Below are 21171 nucleotides of genomic sequence, written 5' to 3'. Positions count from 1 at the left end.
ATGGTCACTATCGCTGGCGACCAGGTCCTAAGAGCATTGCTGACAGCATAGCCACAGCCATCAGTACCAACAAAGGCCACCACCGGTTCGAAAGAATCACCTTTGTGAGAGCTGGGAGAGAGAAGCCACGCCCTTAGCAAGGACAAAAGGCAGGTCTCCTCACCACGGCCACCGACTGGCACCTGGAAGGTGACCTTGGTAAACAACTAAAATTCCCAGCCCAGATAGTACAATCATGTCTGCAGCCAGACATGATCATTGTTTCTTACTCCACCAAGCAGCTGATCATGCTGGAACTGACTGTACCCTGGGAAGAACGCATGGATGAGGCAAATGAGAGGAAGCTCGCCAAGTATTGTGAGCTGGTGGAGGCATGCCAGAGGCAGGGCTGGTGGGTGCGTTGTGAACCAGTGGAGGTTGTATGCCGAGGCTTTGCTGGGTGATCTCTTTGCAGGGCATTTACAAGGCTGGGGATTACAGGCCAGGTGAAGAGGAGGGCCTTGAGGAAAGCAACTGAAGCCGCAGAGAAAGCCGCAAGATGGCTTTGGTTTAAGAGGGCGGATCCTTGGACCACTGCTGCTGGGACGCAAGCTGGGGTCTGATCGACCCCGGCTGGGTCGCCTGGACAAGGGTGTCTGATGTTGAAAGACCTGAAACATCCAATGAACCCAGGTCACATCACTGATGACACGTCCCAGCGCATCCATGAGGTGTATCTTTCATCTAGGATGTAGCTGTTCTGTGTACAGTGGTTGCATCCATATACAGTGTGGTCCATACAGATGAGGACAAAAATATTAGTGCCCCTCTGAACATTTCAGCTTTTACCAAATATTTCCCAAATGCTGTTAAACAGAGCAAGGAATTTTTAACACAGCTTTTCCAAACATCCTAGTTTTATTGTCGATGCTTATTTTTGTGAAACCTCTAAAAGTAAGGCTGAAGACAACACCTGTTGTCCAAATGCTAATGGACCTAACTGAAGATGAGGAGTAGTTTTATGGCTTTCAATAACCTTAATGCTTCCAAACAGTTAGTTCTTTCATTGTTCAATCACTGAGATCAAAGGGTGGTTTTGAATAACTAATGCTACTCCTCTTTACCTTAAGTCATCATCAAAGATGTCAGATGAGCCAGTGGCAAAATCAGTTGCTGGTGGTTCTGTAATAGATCTTATCCCAGAAGAACATCATCTTCAGCCAGAGCAGCTTATCAGACTATTACAGGAAGATAGAGTTTTCTCAACAGCCTTTTCTGAGTGCCTAATACTTTTTTTTTACTATAGGAAGGGACCATGTATAATGATGGTCTTAAATCACATCCTCTGCTACACATAAAATCAGTTAAAGCAGACGAACCAAGGATGAAAACGAACCAGACAATAAAACAGCCAATTACAAAGAATATGAGACTCTTCTCTTAAAATGCTAATTTTCCCACATCATCTGGTTCAGAAAATATGACTACATGTTGGTGTTACAGGGATGCATCTAGAGCTCATATTGTATGCTGTGCAACAAAACACTGGGGGTTGTCAGGGTTGTAATTATAGCTGCAAAACAGTGAGCAAAATCACACAGATGGGTGCTCTCGACAGGATTAAATTCACTGCATGCAATATCAGAATCAATGAAGCTCCTCCAGAGAAATCCATGGCCTCCAAATATGAAGCAGGACTTGTGTTTTTGAAAGCTGGATAAAAATTTGGTAAATACAGTCCGACAACAAAACTGATTAAAGTTTTAATGTTATGCATGAGGGTGGAAGACATAGTTTGTCATTCCTTTTTAATCAGTGGCACAGAAAATAGATTAAGGATGGCATTTTTTACAATTTCAGCTCTGTTTTGTTGATTTAAAGCCTTAAATTATGACAAAGTTGACACTGATCAACCTGGTGTGCAGCTTTTTGAGTAGATTTCTGCTGATACACAGTAACAAAAAAACTCTGCATATCAAACAACTGGATACCCATCTTTCCTGGCTCCTCTCCGAAGCCACTTTGGCTTTTCTGAGGAGACACTCAACATTAAAAAGCAACCTGGCCAGTTGCAAACAATTTCCAATCATTCTTAAAATCCAGTAACCAGTGAGCAGCTAATGTGACATACAAAGAGACAAAAATATGACTCATCTAGGACAGAAACATTTTGAACTCTTCACCCTCTTGTTCTCTGCTAATAAAAAACACTTCTGCTGAACACTAGGGAACAAACACAACTGAAGGAAGTCTGTTCACATACCAGATTCTGCAGTTTGTGCTGCGACAGAGTTGCTCCATGGTCCTGGTCCAATGGAGTTATAAGCCTGTATCTGGACCTGGTACTGGGTCCAGGGATTTAGGCCTTCTATTGTGGCCTCACTGGTTTCCCCAGCTCCTTCAACATCCTCAGTCCAGTCCTCCCCCTGACCATCTGTCCTCTTCACACGCAGACGGAATCCCACAGTCTCTGGACTGCTGTTGAACTCAGAAACTGGAAGAGGCTGTTGTTTGGCAGAAGAAAGAGCAGACCAAAGATTAGAGGGGTTTTGTTATTCATTTTCTATTGAAAAATTGAAACACAGGTACAGATCTTCAGCCTTGCATTGTCTTTGAGTCAGTTTAGCCTTTCATCATTACAGCTGTGCTTTACAGACAAAACAGTAAATTTTAACTGCTATTTAAGCTATCTATAGGCACATTTATAAGGCCTTGTTCACCTGCCCTATTCTGGACCTGAAAGATAGAGAGGATTGTGAAAAAGGCACTCAAAAGTGCATTTGATTGAGTTATACCAGTAAAAAATCCATCAAATATAATCTTTTTATCAAAAGACTACAGGTACTTTTATATCTGGTAAGTGCACTTCATTCTGCTTTAAAAGCCTTATAAATGAGGGTCAGTGTGCCAAAGCTTGACAGTGCAAGTATCTTATAATGTGTCAGCACTTGGCCACTCTGCATCATCGCTGTTCTCAAAGAAATTCATCAGCCTTGACTCTGACTGATGAAAGCAACTCATATATAGAGGGAGAACTGAAAGGATAATTGAACAAGAACCAAATATGATCACATTTGATTTATTAAATAGTAACCTGCTCAGCACACAGCATCTTGGAACCGTTTTGGAGCTTATTTATTTATTTATTTTTTAATCAATTTAGAAATATCCTTCATATTCCAACAGTATAAACCTGCATGTCGCTGGCATAAGGCTAGAACCTTGTATCTCTGCTTTTCATGAAGTTAATCTTTTCATAGATCAGTGCAACTGGTTAACCTTTACATCAGTTGGTGTGTTTTTACAAATAAAAAGTTGTAAAAGGCACTGACTATAACCATTCAGTGTAAAATTATTTGGAAAAATACAGCGTTTTTTTGTTTTTTTTTTACAGCGTTTTTTTTTTTTCCATTCCCTGATATTCGCTCTAGGGGTGTAGTGGAAATATGCACAAAAAATGCCATCACACCCTAAACCACAACACTAAAGTCATTAGAGGGCTCCAGCATATAGCAGTGAATACAATATCTAACAGGTATTTCTTAGCCTTTCTGTGTAGGTCATAAAGTATTACACGTTTTTTTCTCTTTAGGAAGATATTAGAATTCATAATAACTTAAAGTCTGTTTCTGTATCTCCCTCTCTCTCTCTTTATCTGCATTTCCCTCTTCTGGCTGTCTGCATCCCCCTCTTCTTTCCATCTGCAGCTCCCCCATTTATTGTCAGATGGCTGTTTAACGGGAGCCTGGTTCTGCTCGAGGTTTCTCCCCCTTAGAGGGAAGTTTCCTTATGCTGAAAGTTTGCTAAGAGTTGTTTAGTGCTGCTGAGCTAAAGGATAGATGTCTGGTCTATATAAGTAATATAACAAAGAGTACAGGCTAGACCTTCAGTCTTTGTAAAGTGTCTTTGGTTATGGATTTATGCTTTAAAAATTAAGATCGATTGAATGATTGATGACTTACATGAATACATACAGTTTCTAACAAGACAAGGATTGACTATGACATGAGTTTTAAGGTCAAACACTTTGTGGTAAGAACGTACAACTAATAAATGAACACAGCAGTTAGATAAACACACACTCAACATAACATATGACAAACAGACTTACAGATACAAAAGAACAACAGCCAAACAAATTATGAATCAAGAAGCTTTTCCAAATAACTGCAAGTTTTCCAGCTCTGTCAAAAAATTGTGAGAGAATTTATCACTGCAGAATTCACAGTAAGAACAATCAGAACTACAGTAAGTGGGTTTGGGAAAAAAAAGTGTTTTATGGTTATTTATGGGCTAGTGTCAAACTTTAAAGTACATCCTTAAAACCTTTCACTGCCATCTCTGCTTTAAAATCCAATCTTCTGATCTTTCTCTCTCAGTGACCCTCTTGTATTCGCACTGTCATTCTCTTTTACTTACTTCTACCTACATTTCCTGTCACCCTTTGCCCTTTTATCCTGTCTATACTCTTTCTCTGTCACCTCATCCTCTCTACTCTGCCCTGAACCACCATGTCATTGTGCAGTTCAGCCACAACCACCTATTATTCATGCCCTGAAATCACTTGAGTATAATATTCTGTGTGCTCACAGTGTATCATTCAAGAGAAGATTTTCACCAACACTGTTCAGCGGTTACTCTGTGCTGAGCAGCAGATAAGAACGCGAGACAGCCAGTCGTTTTAAATACCCCAGTGATTTAGCTCAGCTTAGCATTTAGGAGCCATAATACAGAATGTCACATTAGCTTTATTACCCTTAATATGCAGCTTAGAATAATAGCCTTAGCTAAAACCATTGTAATGGTTCCATTACAGCAGAAAAACTAGCATAGCTAAGGCTGGGTGCTAACATGCAGGTAAAATCCTATTAACATGCTGTACAGGTAGCCCAGAGCGCCTCAGTGTCTGTGTCTGATTTGACAGGCTCTTTTTCTCATTTCAACTTTTAAATGGAAAATACTCTGCTCTCCATTTATGTTATAATAGAAGCAGGGAGCGGAAGTAAAAGAGAGGTGGAGGGACAAGCCAAAAAGAAAAAAACAGTAAGGAGAAAATTACATTGCAGTTTTTGCTGCTAGCGGTCTGCACTGTGAATGGGAAATGTGAAAGATTAGTGTTAGCACTGATAACAAGGAAAGACACTGATTAAAGGCTGTGAGGCACTCAACCTGTTCAGGCCTGCAACCAGTCAGAATACATGCATGCAAAGATGCACTGATTTAAAAATAAGAGCAAATGTATGCAGAGTAGAGAAAGAAGAAAATCCCCTTCAGTTTAACAAGCTCTGTTTGAATGATTGTAAGGTCGTCATGTGTTATAGATCTAAAAAAAAGTATCTGTATGTTTTATTACCTTCCAGTTGAAGTGTAGGCTTGTTTGGGTTGAAGAAACCAAGGTCAGGTTAGAGGGGTGGGTGTCTGGGGCATCCTGTAAGGTTTGAATGAGTCTGGAGGGGGCGCTCATGGGACTGGAGCCCACAATGTTCACCTGTCGCATCCTGAACCTGGTGAAAAATAAAGCACATTAGGTATTAATTTTGAAGCTTTTTCAACAGTTTATTATCAGTGTTTCCCACAGTGGTTCCAAGTAAAGACAGCCACCTTGCCCAAACTAAAATCAGGCAGGAGCACAGCTGGCCTTGCAGTTAGGTTGCACCCCATGTACACAGGCAGCCTGACTTGTGGCTCCTTTCCCACATGTCTCTTCTCCACTATCTTATCCCTATTTTCGACTCTATCCACTGCCCGCCTCTCTAAATATAGGCATAAAAGCCCAAAAACTTACCTAAAAAAACCCCACCGTAAGTATCCCCAATGTCAGGCACATACTCACACTGACTAAAAAGGGCTAGAGAATTTCTGCACTGTAAAAGTATTTTTCTGTTTGGGCACAGCCTGGGTCAAAGCCCAGTGTTATACTGTATGTATTTGTTTCAATGTGAATTTAAGGTTAGGGGATATGATTCAGGTAAGAGCTATGCCCTCTTCTCTGTTCTCTCTCCTGCTCTGCATGTGCACGCGCCCACGCGTCTATTACTCCATTCAGATAGACGCGCTGCTGCAGGTGAACAGAGAGATATAGAGAAAAACTGCAATGGTAGATGATGGAAAAGAGAGAAAAGGAGTGGGAAAAGCAGGTGATGAAAGGCATGCTAAACAGTTGAGACATTACTGATTAATCTGTATGTTGTCTAAAAGCTTAGGTGTCTGTTTAAAAACTTAGTGTATTTTTTGCATTTGTTTTTCCAAATATTTCATTTTCGAGGATTTTATGCCTTTAGAACTGCTTTAGGACTGCTGAAGACAGACAGGAAAAGCATGACGATAAAACTTTTAAAAAGTGGTTCCCAAATTTTTCCTTAGAATACTCTTCTTGCATCCAAGCAAAATGAGCACCTCTGAGGAGCAAAATGTCAAAAATGTGACACATACTTGCCATGAAAATAAACAGAAATGTAATCTGTCTTCATTTCAGTCTGAATTAGAAATGTAGCTCATAGTTGATAAGTGCAGCCTGATATTTTTGAGTGAGCAAACGTGTTTTACCCAGTTTAACAACATACCTTTAATAAACTATCCAGTAAGTTATTTATCATATTACTTTAGTGCATATGTGCAAATCTATTTTTGAAATCTTAGAGTAGACCAGTGAAGGGCAATTGGTGGCCTGGGGCCACATGCCACCCTCCTTCTCACTCAAGATGAGTCAATTTCAAATATAATGAAATTGTAAACGTGAAGAAAACATGATGAGACTGCACGGCGGCGCAGGGGTTAGCACTGTTGCCTCACAGCAAGGAGGTCCCTGGTGTGCTTCCCGGTCAGTGCCTTTCTGTGAGGAGTTTGCATGTTCTCCCCATGTGTGGGTTCTCTCTGGGTACTTGGGCTTCCTCCCACCTCTGTCTCTATATGTCAGCCCTTTGATTGACTGGCAACCAGTCCAGGGTGTACCTAATGACAGCTGGGATAGGCTCCAGCACCCCCACGACCCAAAACGGGATAAGCAGTATAGAAAATGGATGGATGAAAGAAAACATGATTAAACCTGACATAAAAATGTGAAAAATAGAAACAATCTATAATTATCTTTGGTTAATAGAATATGTAAGGGTCTTAACACAAGATTAGATTTATAATAGGGTGTAGTTATTGCTGTGAAAGTCTTTAAAATGCATCATTACATGCATTTGCATTAAAAAAGTTAGGTTTGTGAGAAAAATATGCCAAAACAATGGGTAAGTATTACATTTAGTGCATTCAAAAGAATTTTAATTTGCCTTTAGTTCTGTGCCTAGCTGATTAAATTAGTATTTGAGTTTAACAATATAAAAGGTATAATAGATCATGATGAAAGCTACATATTTGATCCTTATATTCACTTAAAAACCATTATGATTATCAAATTAAGGGTATCCTGCAATTAAAAAGAAAACATGGCCCTCTGGCAGTGAGAATAACATAAATGTGGCACTCTCAGGAACCAAAGTCGCCCAACCTTGGAGTAAACAAAGATCCACACCCTCATTAGATCTTAGGTGACTGCCCCTGCCCCCCTCAATGGGGCTGAGACCCCAGCATAGGAACCAATGATTTATACAGTTGGTTATCTTTAAAATAATAATAATAATAGCTTGGACTTAAATAGCGCCTTTCATGAGACCCAAGGTTGCTTTACAGAAGAGGGGAAAACAAGACACAAAAGAGTATGTAGGGGGCACATTTAGGAGAGACTTTAAGCTGTGGTGAACAGGTGGCGCTTGAGGAGTTTTATTAAATGTGTCCAAGGATGGAGCATTGCAGATGCCAAAGGCAGAGATCCCCAGACAGATATAATGGATGCATAAAATTATGTTAAAGATTAAGATATCATAGAAGCATGTAAAAAAACCCATACCAGACTTGATAGAAGAATACTTTTCTACTTAACATTTCTGATAATTTAAAAAATCTTTATTCAGTGACATCCTTGAGCTGTAACTCTCCACCAAAGAATGTCTAAAAAGACCATTCACTTATCGTGAGGTCGTCTGAAGAAGCAAACATTCAGCCATGAAAAGAGCTATGACTGTACAGACCTGCTGACACAAACACATGCAGCCATTAGGGAGCGTTTGCTGCTTTCTTTACTGTTAACAGCTGCCATGCTTCAGTGTGGGTGTCAGTGATAAAATGAGTGAGCGTGCAGAGTGCGTGTGAGAGACTTTATCTATGAGTTCTCGTCCCTGTATTGGGAGACAGAGCCGGGGGTACAGAGGGGCTTAAGGAGGGGGATAAGAAACACAGACAAGTGCATCACTTCATCTAATGTCTTGATGGCGTCGCCTGTGACAACATAATCCCTGAGAGTGCAAACTCACACTGATATCCCTTTACAGATGAAGGTGAATATACAAAGAGCACGAGACTGAGATAGGCAGATTGACTGATACGTGCAGCAGGTAGATGGATAAACTGATAGAGAGAAAAATGAGCCAGAGTGGCTGCTGTTGAGCGTGACGATAGATCATGATTGTACACTGCAGGCTCCCCACGGCCCGTGAGCAGGGATTACAGAAACCTCCTCTCCTTTTCTGTTTCCTATTCTCTTTCTATCTCATCCCTTTCTTTCCTCTCACTCTTCAGTGCTCTCCCCTTCCCTCCCTGCTTCCTTATCACCCTCTTCTCTCCCCTACCCTCATCACTCTCCTCCCCTTTCCCCTCTAGCTAGCCGTGGAGGGGTAATAAGGATCTGCATTCAGCAGCTGTGAAGATGCTGACAAACAGAAAAGTCTTAGATGGAACTGTCTCTCTTTGTGTCTGCGTGATTTATCTAACTTCACCTGCATCTTGCAATATACAGCAAAAACTGTGAGTGTGATGGTGTGAGTAACTGCGTGTGTGTGTGAAGCACTCCACCTGTACTGGGTGAAGGGATTTAGGTTGGGGATCTCCAGCGTGTCGGCATCTGGCTCATTGTCTTTCTGGTAGACAACTCTCCACACATCTGGCTTTCTGTCCTCCTTCACCACCTGTTAAAAGGAAAATGGTAAGTCATTGTTTTTCTCCAACTTTGTTACTGAACAAAGAACATGTCAAGATAAATGGCATTATTTGCGATTAATTGAGGCGATTAATCACATGCTTTATTGTCCATTTTTACACACTTTGGTTAAGCCACATCAGTGTCCCCCTGTTGCCACAGTAAAGTAAACTAAGTCCACCACTCCTCTTTAATGTCTCATTTCACTTCAAAACACTCGAAGACAGCTCAGCGGATGAGTCAAAATTCATCTGCACATTTTGTCATCAAACATTTACCTTTTTACTGTGCCTTTTCCTTTCAATCCAAAACAAGCTCCTTTTCTCCATGTTTAAGTTTATGTTAAAATCTTTGATCTAGCTATAAAAGCAGGTTTGTATGCAAACAGTTTAAGACAGCAGAAAAATCCCCAAATAACACAAATAAAGTTTTGACTGCAAAAAAGTGGAATGTTAAAATATGATTCAAAAAAGATGCAATTGGTTGCAATTGACTACAGAAATTCTGCGATTAGTCATGATTATAAATTTTAGTTTTTTTTTTTTTACATGCATTGTAGTGCTTGGGAAAGGTTTTGCTTTAATTACAATTTCAGTTTGAGCTTTCCATTATCTTCAAAACATAACTGACAACAAACTTGCTTGTTTTGAAATGTGAAGCGTACGCATCCTCCCTTTAAAGCACAGAGAGAGCTCGCAATACTCAGATTTTTGGTGGACAGTGAATTAAACATTTCAGTTTACTCATCATGAGCAACAACTTTAGCTTAGATAAATCTGAAGCCACAGAATAAGTATTTACGCTCATTAAGGTAATGAGAGTTAATAACCAGCAAACTCACTGTCCTGTCAATACGACGTAAGGCAGTGTGTTACTAACATTTTACAAGGTGCAAGCCATTGTGACTCAACAATCATGTTTTCCGTACGTTATTGCTCAACAAGTCCGTTAGAGAAACTCAAACCACATCACCTAGGTGTGCCATACTGACTCTGAGAAACTCCATTTTGTACTTTTCAGTTAGATTAACATCTTTGCATGTATTCTAAAAGTCCATTTTAAGTCAGACTAACAGGGTAATTAGACTTTTGCTCTCTGCATGTAAAGGTACTAACTGAGAGACACACACACAAACACATACCTGGCCTTCTACGATCCATTGTGATATGGGGGTCTTGCCATCAGAACCAGGGCGGAATCGAATCGTTGCCGTACGAGGGCTGATGTTAGAAATGACCAAGTTAGACGGTGCACCGGGAAGTTCTGCAAAAAGAAGAAAAAGATAACTGCTTTACTCAAAGTTAACTAAAAGAGAAAACAATAATATCAAGCACTTTTGGAACCCATATTATACTTTGTTTTCCAAATTCTCAGTAAATGTTTATTAGATAAAACCGTCTAGCTTGAATAATACATCATTATTTTTTTAAAGAAAGTTGCCTGCATGCTGCATTTTTGATGTTCCAATAATGAGTGTGAATTTTATGAGAGAAAACCACTTCTACTTGCTGGTGCTGCTTTGACCATGTACAGTACAATAAGCCTTTATCTTTGTTGTGGCACTGCTCTGTTGTGACCTGTGCCGCGTGCTGATACAGGCTGCATGGAAAATTATGGGAGGAAAACATCAAACATCCCTGCAGGCTACTTGTGCACAGGCTACTTTAAAGCAGGCCAAAAGAACTGCCGATGACCCATTCCATGTTTTGCACACAGAGACAGAGCTGCTGCCCTCTTGTAGGAGGTCTGGAGTTCTCCAGTGTAGACTGAACAGGTTTAAAAATGTATTCATTTCTTGGTCTGGAAAACTTATGAATAGTGATAAATAATGTAGGAAGGCACTGGAGTATGAATTCCTTTGCATTTTTGCACTGGTACTTTAAGAATCTGATACCATATCTGTCAACAGGAAGATCTATCTTTTAAAACTTCAGTATGGAACATTTGTGCCTGGTATGAGGAACCAATAGGTGTCATTTTTAGGGAATGATTTGGTAGCTATTGACATAGTCTAGTTGCACTGCAAGATTGTAAACAATGGCTGCTGCTGGTACAGTGATTAGCTCAGATATAGATATAGCAGCAGTTTCATCAGAATTGGACAACATTTCTTTATAAAAAGAAAGGCAAAGAATTGAAATGTCAGGTTTTTGTGGAAAAGATGATTTCTTCTTCCGACTGGCTTCAGCATGATGAACTACATTTTCTACCTATGTCTGGAGGGATACATTTATAGGTTAACAATATGTAAATAGAAAAACTTTTTCCAACTTCAACTCATCTTAATACACCCAAAAGCATTAAGAATAGAGTAAGAGGAAGTGGCAGTAATAATCTAAGCACCAAAAAGACTTCAAGCCAAAAGACTGTCTTTAGTGCTTCTTTATGTGATCATGTGTCCGAGCTTGCCTGTACAAAAAGAGAATAAAAGATTGTTCCCACAAAACTAATGTTACTTTTACTAAAGCGTAAGCACTTATGCCCTGGCTGTATATTCCTCTCTGTCAGATGAATTTAATTCATATTTCCAATGCCCATAATACAGTACAGAGAGATAAATCTGTACACCAGTGAGGGCGAGAGGTGAATTAAATGCACTGTTCACTGAAGTCCATTTAAGGCCAATAAATGTCTGAGTAGGCAGCAAGCCTTATAAATTATGCTTGACCCATTCTTATTCTAACATTGTTCCATCTCTGCAGCATTAACAAGTAATAGGAAATGTGCACTGCAGCTGACCAGCTGTGGTAGACTGAACTATACTGTTGTGCTAGGAGGAAAAGAAACTAAAATCATGTGAGGGCTAGACTCAGAAATTATCTGGTTGGTTCAGTTCAGACATCATGTGATCACAGGCTGATACATCATTGCATCTGATCACTTCATCCAAAATCCATCATGCCTTAAGTAAGTCTACACCAAGTGGCAGCCTCGATGACGCAAAAATTGAGCAAAAAGTCAGTGCTGCAACATTGAATGGCCACTTGATGCTGGCTCTAAAAGTAAGACCAAAATTTGCATAATTATGATTATGATGGCTTTGACCAACACCTGGTATAAACTAGCTGTCTGCTTAGATTCACATCATCCAAATTCAATCACTGACATCTCTGACATTTTGAAAACGTAGGTACCTTCTGTGAAAATTTTTCAGGCAAATGAGGGGACAAAGTGAGGGTTTGCTGATTTTTTAAATGAGCTATAGTGGAATTCTAGAGCTTAAATTGATATTCAAGCACTGTTTAGCAATCATCTTTGTCTGGATGCAGCGTACCTGGCTTGATAGCTTGTTAACTGTTTTTCATTTCAACTTCAATTTGTTTGTGGGAGCCAGTACACAAGGAGTCTGGATTGCTGTTGGCTTTTCCCAACAGAGAAGACAGCAGACATACTCATAATGGCAAACTGAAGCTGTCCAAACAGCGGCTTAATAACCTATGAGTAACATCACTGCAGCTCCAACACCACTTCATACATGAAGACTAATATATTTTATATACTGCTGTTTATTCTCCTCACACAAAAACAAACAATTTCAAGTGCAGAAACATTGACTATTAAATCTATAGAGCATGGCAAGTAGTTGAGGAAAAGTAATTAAACAGTAAATGTCATCCCCAGCTGGCAAATAGTAACAATAGGACAATGTTAATAACTGGAAAAAAAACAAACAAAAAAACAAACCAAAAAAAAAAAACAATTCAAATCAAACTCAGCTTACACCACAGAGCAAATCAATTAAGATGGAAACAGCAATGTAGCCAAAGTTTGGGCTTCTTAAAATGTCTGAATGACAGTTTCATATGCAGATTCTGACTTATTTCAGCTGCTGGTCAACTGATGGCTTATACAACTGATCATAACTTCACAGATTTACGATTCCAGTCTTTCCTGTTTTTATCTAAATTGACAGATGTAGCTTACTTTTGCTCCGTCTAGTGTTATTTAGAACTACCTGAGATTGTTGGCGCAGCCTGTGGTGTATTAGACATGAGACAAAAATAAAGGAAATAATAACATATAAAAAGGTGCAATAAAAAAAAGGAATCTAGATATAAATAGTGTGATATCTGGAAATCAAAATATCAAACAAACGCAATATTAATAAATGCTAATTAAAATGTGTTTTTTACTGTATATTGAAGATTTCTGAAGTGTGCCATTACAACATCCCCCAGTTGTTAGTAAACAGCCAGTGCAGCGGTTATTTATGCAACATTACAGCCTGTAAGTGAAGGACCCCAGATTAGCTCATGTAAACATAGAATGGCATGTTGTCATGGAGCCTAAGATGAGCACTTTAATACACAGCTGTAGCTGTTTTAATTATGGCCTTTAAAATGTATTATCATTTGTTATGTCTTCATCCCATCACATCCAGGGCTTTTTAAAACAGCGCCAAAATGTTAAAGACTGGGATTAGAGGCAGGTGGGTCTTGTAGCTCCCTGCTATTGCTAGTGAAGCCAATTTTTTTTCTCGTGTGTTTTGTTGTGTTGGATTCATGATCTAGACTGGCAGGTAAATACCACCATGCATGTTATCACCTTGTTCCTCTATACGGTTTCTGTTTTTGTCATGTAACATGGTTACATAAATGTAACCCACCTACCGCGTACACAAATACTGTTAGAGCCCTAATATCTGTTTTTAGCTGAGTACTTATGTTACTTCAAAAATTTCCAACAATTTACAAAGATAGAGAAATTCTTAAATTTGCAGCCTAAACAACCTGTGGGTTGCAAAGGCAGCCACCATGACAGAGCCACCATGGCAGACCTGGTTTGTTTATTGTCGCCAAAGAAAAGGCGGATGTTACATCTGAAACACAGAGAAGAGTAAACTGTGACTCAGTGTTAATTTTGGAAGCTATTTTCATTTTATTCTTAGTCTTAGTCTTTTGATTAAATTTTTCTTAGTTTTAGTCACGTTTTAGTCATTACCCTTTTTATCTTTAGTCTCGTTTTAGTCGACCAAAACTCAAAAACATTTTAGTCTAGTTTTAGTCCATAAAAAGTCCTTACATTTTAGTTTGTATTTTCAGTCCAAGCATTTATTTTCTTGCCTAAATCTGGTACAAAATTATGATAGTGTGTTCTATGCACTCTACCGAACCTGGGGTCCCTGCTTTCTACAGCTGAGAGGCAGTATAGCTACATATGGTTCGTATGTTGACAGATTTACCCACAGTGGAGAAATATCATGGATTTTTAATGTCCGATGAAAACTAAACTATGTTTTCATCTAGTTTTAGTCATCTTGATGAAAACTTAGCGTTCTTTTTGTCAGTTTTAGTCATCACAGATCTTTCTTTGGTTAGTTTTAGTCTAGCTTTTGTCATGGAAAAAAGGCTGTCGACGAACATTTTTGAGTCATAGTTTTAGTCGACAAAATTAACACTGCTGTCACTGTAAGCTGCTGTTCTGTTGCTGTATCTCATTTATGTTTTTTGCTGGTTACTTGTGATGGACCATTATTATTCTCTGCCATCATCCCAAGCACCTCCCATATGCCCCCCTAATGTTGAGGCCAGACAAAACAAATGGGAGGGTGGATTTTCAAGCCATATAGAAACACAGTGCTCATCTCTGCCTACCTCAACTGCTTCTTTATTGTGTTAAATGAATGACTTTTCTTATTTAAAAAAACAAAACAAAAAACAATCTATAGGGTGTATTTACTAAAAGGTAAACCACCGTTTTGGATTCATGGATGAAGCTTACACAATGAGGGAGAAAAGCTGTTAAAAGTGCCCTTTCTTGTTAACACTGCTGGCATTCTCATAATTCTTTATGAGTCGACTGCAGCACAAACCAGGAAGAAAACATTTCACATACTCCCCCCCCCCATTATGTAAAATTCATCCATGAAACATAATCAGTGGATTGCTGTTTAGTACATTCAACTTATGGAGTGCATCGTTTCATTCAACAGAGTCCTCAGTTCAAAACAAGAAGTAAGGAATGGAATTTTGTGGAGCTAGGCTGTACATTTGTTTTAAGTGAGAGCCCCCTGGGAGCAGGTTAAACAATGTGCTTAAATCTGAAATGACTACATTAAAATTTAAAAGATTTACCTGTTACATACCACAAATGGTTTAGAGTTGTTGGAACAACTTCTACAGTTTAACTGCATCAGTCAAGCAGGCAACACATCTCACAACACTAACTTGTGAAAATCTTTTTTTCAATTGGTTGTTTAAGTAGTGTGCCACCAAAGACTCACACACTTATATAAGACATTAACAAAATTAAGCACTTTGTTCTTATCTGTCACTTGGTCACATGATAGAAAACTTCAAACCCCATTCCTAAACTTCCTTTCATTCTACCTGTATATATTACTTGATGTCATCTGTTCTCTTCTGCTTCAGCTATGCAAGCATCATATTTGCTGAACGGGGTGGAATACAGAGCCATAACATATTAAATCAAACTGCTTGTGCTGAAATGCATCAGTACACAGGGACACACAAGATGGATTTTGAAAAATATCAAAGGGAATTTTATGATAAAATGACAAGGACCAGTGATTATGGTAACAAGGCGATATGTAATCTAGACAGAGTGAGGAGCATGTGTTCCACAAACACAAATTACAACTATCAGCCACCATTTCTCTGTATGCACATGTCTCAGACTTGTTAGGGTTATAATGTGTAAGTGCTGAGATTAGTGAGCTTGCTTGGATGAATGACAAAATTCTCTTAACCCCATGAATACATGAATAAATAAACAAGAAACGAGTATGTGCTCGGTGGTTCTCTTTCTCTGCTCATTCTTTAGTTCTCTTTCTTAATCTTCAGTCCTTCATCTTTCCCTCACTCTTTTGCTTTCATGAATTAATGAGTAACCTCTGAATCTAAGAACTGTCTGTATCCATCTTCCTTTCACTTTTTTCTACTTTTATTCATAAATTAGTAATCAGGAAATGTTAGGACAAAAATTCTTCTGTAGGAGCCGGATTCTTTTTTTTATCCACTTTCCTTCGCTTCTGCTCCATCCATTTCTGAGAGACTTTGTTCTTCTGTTCTTTGGAGATTGTATTTTCTTGTGTTCTCTGTTCTTTCCTCATTATGTTCCTCTATCAGTTCTCCATTCTTTACTCTTCTTCTTTGACAGTCTCCTGCCTGCTCTTGTCGTTGCAGTCCCTCTACTTTTTCTTTTGCAGCTAATCAGCACTAATAATGATTGCAACTTGGATTTCGTCCAATCATACAAACTCATCCTGAGTACAAACGAAGTATGCAGGCTAAATAAACACTGCACTAAAATGCTCTCTGCTGTAAATGACTAACTCTAGTGTGTGACTGTGCATGTCAATGTGTGTGTTAGCCATGTGGGTGATGATTCATAGAGGCACAGTAACAGCCACTTATCAGCCCGAGGAAAGACTATGGCATTGTAAGAGCTCATCAGTCATATTTGCTCTGCAACTCTAAAACACACAAAAGATGGTCTTTTTGAACATCCCCTTTTCTCAACTCCTGCTTCTGTGTGTTTACAGTACCTGGTGGGACTCCAGTGGAGATGGTGGAGGATGTGACCATGCCCCGCCCTGCAGCGGTGAGTGCTGCCACCTGTAGTGTGTACACAGTGGTGGAGGTTAGTCCGGTCAGCTGGTACTGCAGGGTGGAGTTGGACAAGGAGCGTTCCTCACGACTTGACTCTACGCCCGACACTTCCCACTGCAGCTCATAGCCTGCAGGGTGTGGAGCACACGCTGGGTTAATAAAGGTGCAGACAGACGTGAGCAGACACAGATACACACTGAGGTGCATACACTTTAGCATAATGACAGGAACAGAGCCAAAAAGAAAGAAGAGAATGAGTGAGGGGTAACTACAGGTAAAATGGCTGTCTTGTCTTTTCGCATCTTCACAGTCATGCATCACCTCCACCACCTTCAAATGTATGTGTGTGTGTGGGGCCACATGTGTGTACGGCCCTAGAGAGAGTGAATGGTCCCTCATCTGTTTCCCTCCTCACCAGGTGCTGGATAGAAAGCAGGTTAAGGAGAAAAGAGTAAATGTGTAAGGTGACCCTGATTGTATAACCATATTCACACTCCTCTATACAGCTGTGCATCTTGACTGGTCTCATTTCAATTCCATGACAATTATCAGGGTAGTGATTTGATTTAATATCATGATGCATCACGATTCATGCAAAGCATCCTCCATGTTCAATAAAACTGTACATTAGTGATGTTCTTTGGTGTATAATTTCCCATGCCATCAAACACAAACTATAGCAGCATTTAGATGACTAATCTTAAAGCACATAAATACAGTCTGGAAACCTACTCCCCTCTAAAACGGTAAAATGATGTCACACTGTAATGATATAAAGTTGATGTACAGAATGCTGCTAGAGCTAGCATCACCTGCCTTCAATCCTTTTTGCAGGTTAACGTCCACATTCCTGTGCCAGACAGCATCACTCCATGCTTCAGTAATATGTGAGTATATCCTGACACAACCTCAGGACAGCTATGTCTTGATTTCATGATTAAAAGAAAGATTTATGTCTTGATCAAAATAGTGCTAAACTGTGCTGTTTTTACAACATGTTATCCGTGCTCTACCAGTTAGTGATTGTTTATATTGGATTATAGGGCATTGTGGCGGCAAGGCAGTAAGGCAGTAGTCATTAAGGACAACTAGAGTGGCTACTTGTGGTTGGCAGCTGCCCTACGCTTTAAATGGAGTGTTTGACTGGAATTATGATCCTGAACTGATTAAAAAAAAAATTGATAATTCGTTAAACCAATTTGTAATACTGATGCGAATGACAAAGAGATCCAAATTTAACAATTTAGCCAGCTAAGGGGGAGCATCCCTACTGTACGTGGCTGTCTTTCCCAATGGAGGCAAGCATTGTGATGAACATAAACTCCTAATGTCAATGTGAATTTCTGGAAATAACACTTCTTATTAGATCATTTAGCTAAATTTTATTAAATAATACAAACAATAAAAGATTGAAATATTCTCTTATAAGTAAACCGTTTACATTAAAATTACAGCATATCAAGATAGTCTTAGTATTTAAAAGTAGTCAAAGGTTCAGTTGGCAGCTGGATAGCTCAGCGGTTTACGTCACTGAGTTTATTACAGGAAACTGGGAGTACGAATCCCAGTCAGGAATCAGTGTCCTGTATGTGCCCTTGGGCAAGTTCTTTAATGCCAATAACACCCGTACCAGATGTATGTGCTTTGTACAAACACGCTAAATGACTGTAACATTTCACACATCTTATCTAGCAAGAGAAATTAACTACATATCACACTGTTAGGATTAAAATCTGAGTTGAAAATGTGACTGATAGCCTCCTGTGATATTAAAAGGTTTTTACATTGACAGGAAATTAACATAACTTTGAGGGAACATTGTTGGCACTGTGTTAGGCTGTGTTTGACTGAGTCAGGATTCCAGTAAATCCAACATATCAGGCTCTCAGTCCATTTATTTTGGGATTTGTTTCATAATGTTTGACATTACCAAATTTAGCAATCACAACAGCACTGAAACATATGAGACATGCTGGTTTAACTGTTGGTGGGAAAATGAACATAACAAACACACCCTAGATTAAAAAACCTATATAAATATTTTTAGTTGTCTTTATTCTAATTCTCTGGCTCCATATCTCCGTGTTTTTGTAATCAGACTGCACTTTGCAGACACCTGAGTGTTTCCGTGTTCCAATACTGCTTTGTCATGACACAGGAGGTGATTGGTTTAGTGGCGTTGTGACTAGTGCTACAACGAAGACAGGAGCTGCACCATAAAATAGACTATTTTGAAAAGTAGCCCCGTTTGGAAGGGAAACAGGTCATTACTTGAGTATTCAAGGTTGGTCCATCTATTATGCTCTGCATCTGCACCGATGCAGAACTGTCCATGTCCCCATCATGATGCATCGTGGAAAAGATTACTGTCAACACAACTACCCCTCTGTTGGTCTGTTTGGTTGTGTGTTGCTGTGTGAAATGTAATGCCACTAAAGCTCTGCTCTGTTACAAAGCGGCCTTGATGTCTTCCTGTTGATAGTTGAATGTGGTGTCAACTCACAGACACGTTTGTATAAACACAATTCTGTACACAATTCGCACTAACACCAGTGTTCAACAGCATCATGGAGGAGCTGTGGCAAAATGAATAGTGAGGAAAAAATACCCTGTTGCTCTGTGATGTGCCACAAAAGCAACACCCTGGGCATTGGGAGGCGTGGAATGAGGGCATGTTGGAGATAATGTGAGAAGACAAGCTGCAGAGAGAAGGGATTAGCTGATGATGAATCAGTTGGATGCAAACACAGTAGGAGAGACAAGGGGATGTCTCTGGAAAGCAGAGAGTAATAAAAGATTGAATGGAGAAATCAGAAACTTAAGAGGTTTAAAAAATCCTACTTCAATGTTGCTTGGCCCCAGAGGTTGCTTTGGTCTCTATGTTAGTCTAATTGGGATCAAAATGGACTTAATGCTGTATTTAAGAAGACTTGAAATTAGTGACTGAGCACTAAAACTGAGTGAAAAAGGCTAAACAGTTTGAAGAAATCAAGTAAGAAGACGGGAAATTTTCCTTTTGATTTCAGTGAGCCCAAACTACTTTTTGGAACAAGTTAAGTTTCATTCTGGTAGTTTTTTTTAAAGTTGATTTTAAGTTTGCAAACAAGATCTTATGTTATTGATTCCAAGGACTTAGATCCAAAAAAATGTTGTTATCAAACAAGACTTATGGCTTCCAACAGCTTGTTGTATGTTTTCAGTGTGTTCATCACAAGAAAAAAGGAAGAAGACAGGCTGAGTTGTACGTTCAGCCAAGGAGACTAAATCAGCAGGGATTGTACATTTTGATGCTGACAATGGATGTGAAGCAAGCACAGTTAAAGCATACTCTCACTGATTATTGCAGATTTCTGCTTGTGGATCAGTGTGACTTGAGCCACAAGTCAAACTGCTAAAGCACTTACTTGGGACTAAACTCAGTTATACCCCAACTATGTAAATTTATGCACAACTCTACCCCTAATATGATCCAAATGGGCAAGTTATAAAAATAAATCATTTCCAGAAAAAGTATTGCGAAAGAAATGAGCTGTTTCAACCAGACTGTTGCATGTTTGTTCTTCCAGGTGTTTAAACGGGCATTTTAACATGACTGTAATGTGAGACATCCAGTGGGGCTTTTCCATTACACTGAGCAGCATGGCTCTACTTGGTCTGACTCTGCATGGCTGCCCAGCACAGCAGGGGATTTGCTTTTCCACCACAACTGAACTACCTGCTTGAGGGTGCGTCTAGAGCTGATGACACAGCTGTTTGAGTCAATGACGATAAAAAGCTACGCTTCAGTAAGCATTATTTGGTGTTTTTGACTGTTCAAGAGTTAAGCCAGTGTTTCTTCTTCTATCGGTAATCCAGCAGGTATTCCAAAGTTTGATGCAGCGGTTGCTACTTAAATTAATCTGTGAGGCGTCCTCAAATGATGACAAACTACTGTGATGTCACTGTGGCGCACTTGGGCCCTGCTCCAGAGCAGGACCATTCTGAGCACAGCCAACATGGTGAAGTAAATCAGCATGGCTTGGTTTGGATCAGTGGGGCCAAAAGTCGTAGTGGAAAAGCCCCACAGCTCTTTTGGAGCCAGCCTCAAGCGTCTATGCAAAGCACTGCAGAGTTTTAAACTTCCACACTAGCTTCATTTTTCAATACCAGAAGTTGCCACTTGATTTTAAGTTGCACCTTGCGATTTAAAGTTGGGTCTACTCCAACTGAAACGATATGATGATTATGTCTGCAACACTATACTGACGCACATACATATTAATTACTTTTGGCAGATAATCCCCCTTGTTCAAATTTGGAGCATCTCCACCAGTTGTCTGGAGGAATTAATCAAAAAAAATGTTGCCAGATATTCTGTGGTGTTGGATCAGCTGAACCTTTCCATACACTCCTCTTATCTCAACTATAAATAAAACTTAATAAAGATGGACACATTGAGGTGGTCAGGATAATCCTGAGTGACAGTCTACAGATTATTTACTTGAAATGTTGTGATTTTCTTACCAGTAATGATGCCGTTCTTGTCTTCAGGCTCCGCCCAGCTGACTCTGAGTGATGTATCCAAGATCTCAGTGAAGCTCAGCTGGCGAACAGGTCCAGGGG

The 21171-nt window shown here is 39.6% G+C and overlaps 1 protein-coding gene across 2 annotated transcripts in view; it reads right to left on the bottom strand.

Annotated features, from left to right (window-relative positions):
* sdk1a (sidekick cell adhesion molecule 1a) overlaps window positions 1-21171 on the bottom strand; it is a 399871-nt gene that overhangs the window by 67624 nt on the left and 311076 nt on the right. For both annotated transcript variants that reach the window (XM_041785552.1, XM_041785551.1), the window contains 6 exons: window positions 21073-21171; window positions 16506-16697; window positions 10140-10261; window positions 8875-8987; window positions 5333-5483; window positions 2243-2483 (listed from right to left, as the gene is read on the bottom strand). In XM_041785552.1, coding sequence (XP_041641486.1) covers window positions 2243-2483; window positions 5333-5483; window positions 8875-8987; window positions 10140-10261; window positions 16506-16697; window positions 21073-21171 — 918 coding nt within the window. The remainder of the gene's footprint in view (window positions 1-2242; window positions 2484-5332; window positions 5484-8874; window positions 8988-10139; window positions 10262-16505; window positions 16698-21072) is intronic.

The sequence above is a fragment of the Cheilinus undulatus genome, linkage group 4 (genome assembly GCF_018320785.1).
Source record: "Cheilinus undulatus linkage group 4, ASM1832078v1, whole genome shotgun sequence".
In the NCBI taxonomy this organism is placed as follows: Eukaryota; Metazoa; Chordata; class Actinopteri; order Labriformes; family Labridae; genus Cheilinus; species Cheilinus undulatus.
Note: the sequence above shows the minus strand (reverse complement) of the source record. Positions and strands in the feature narration are given on the sequence as shown.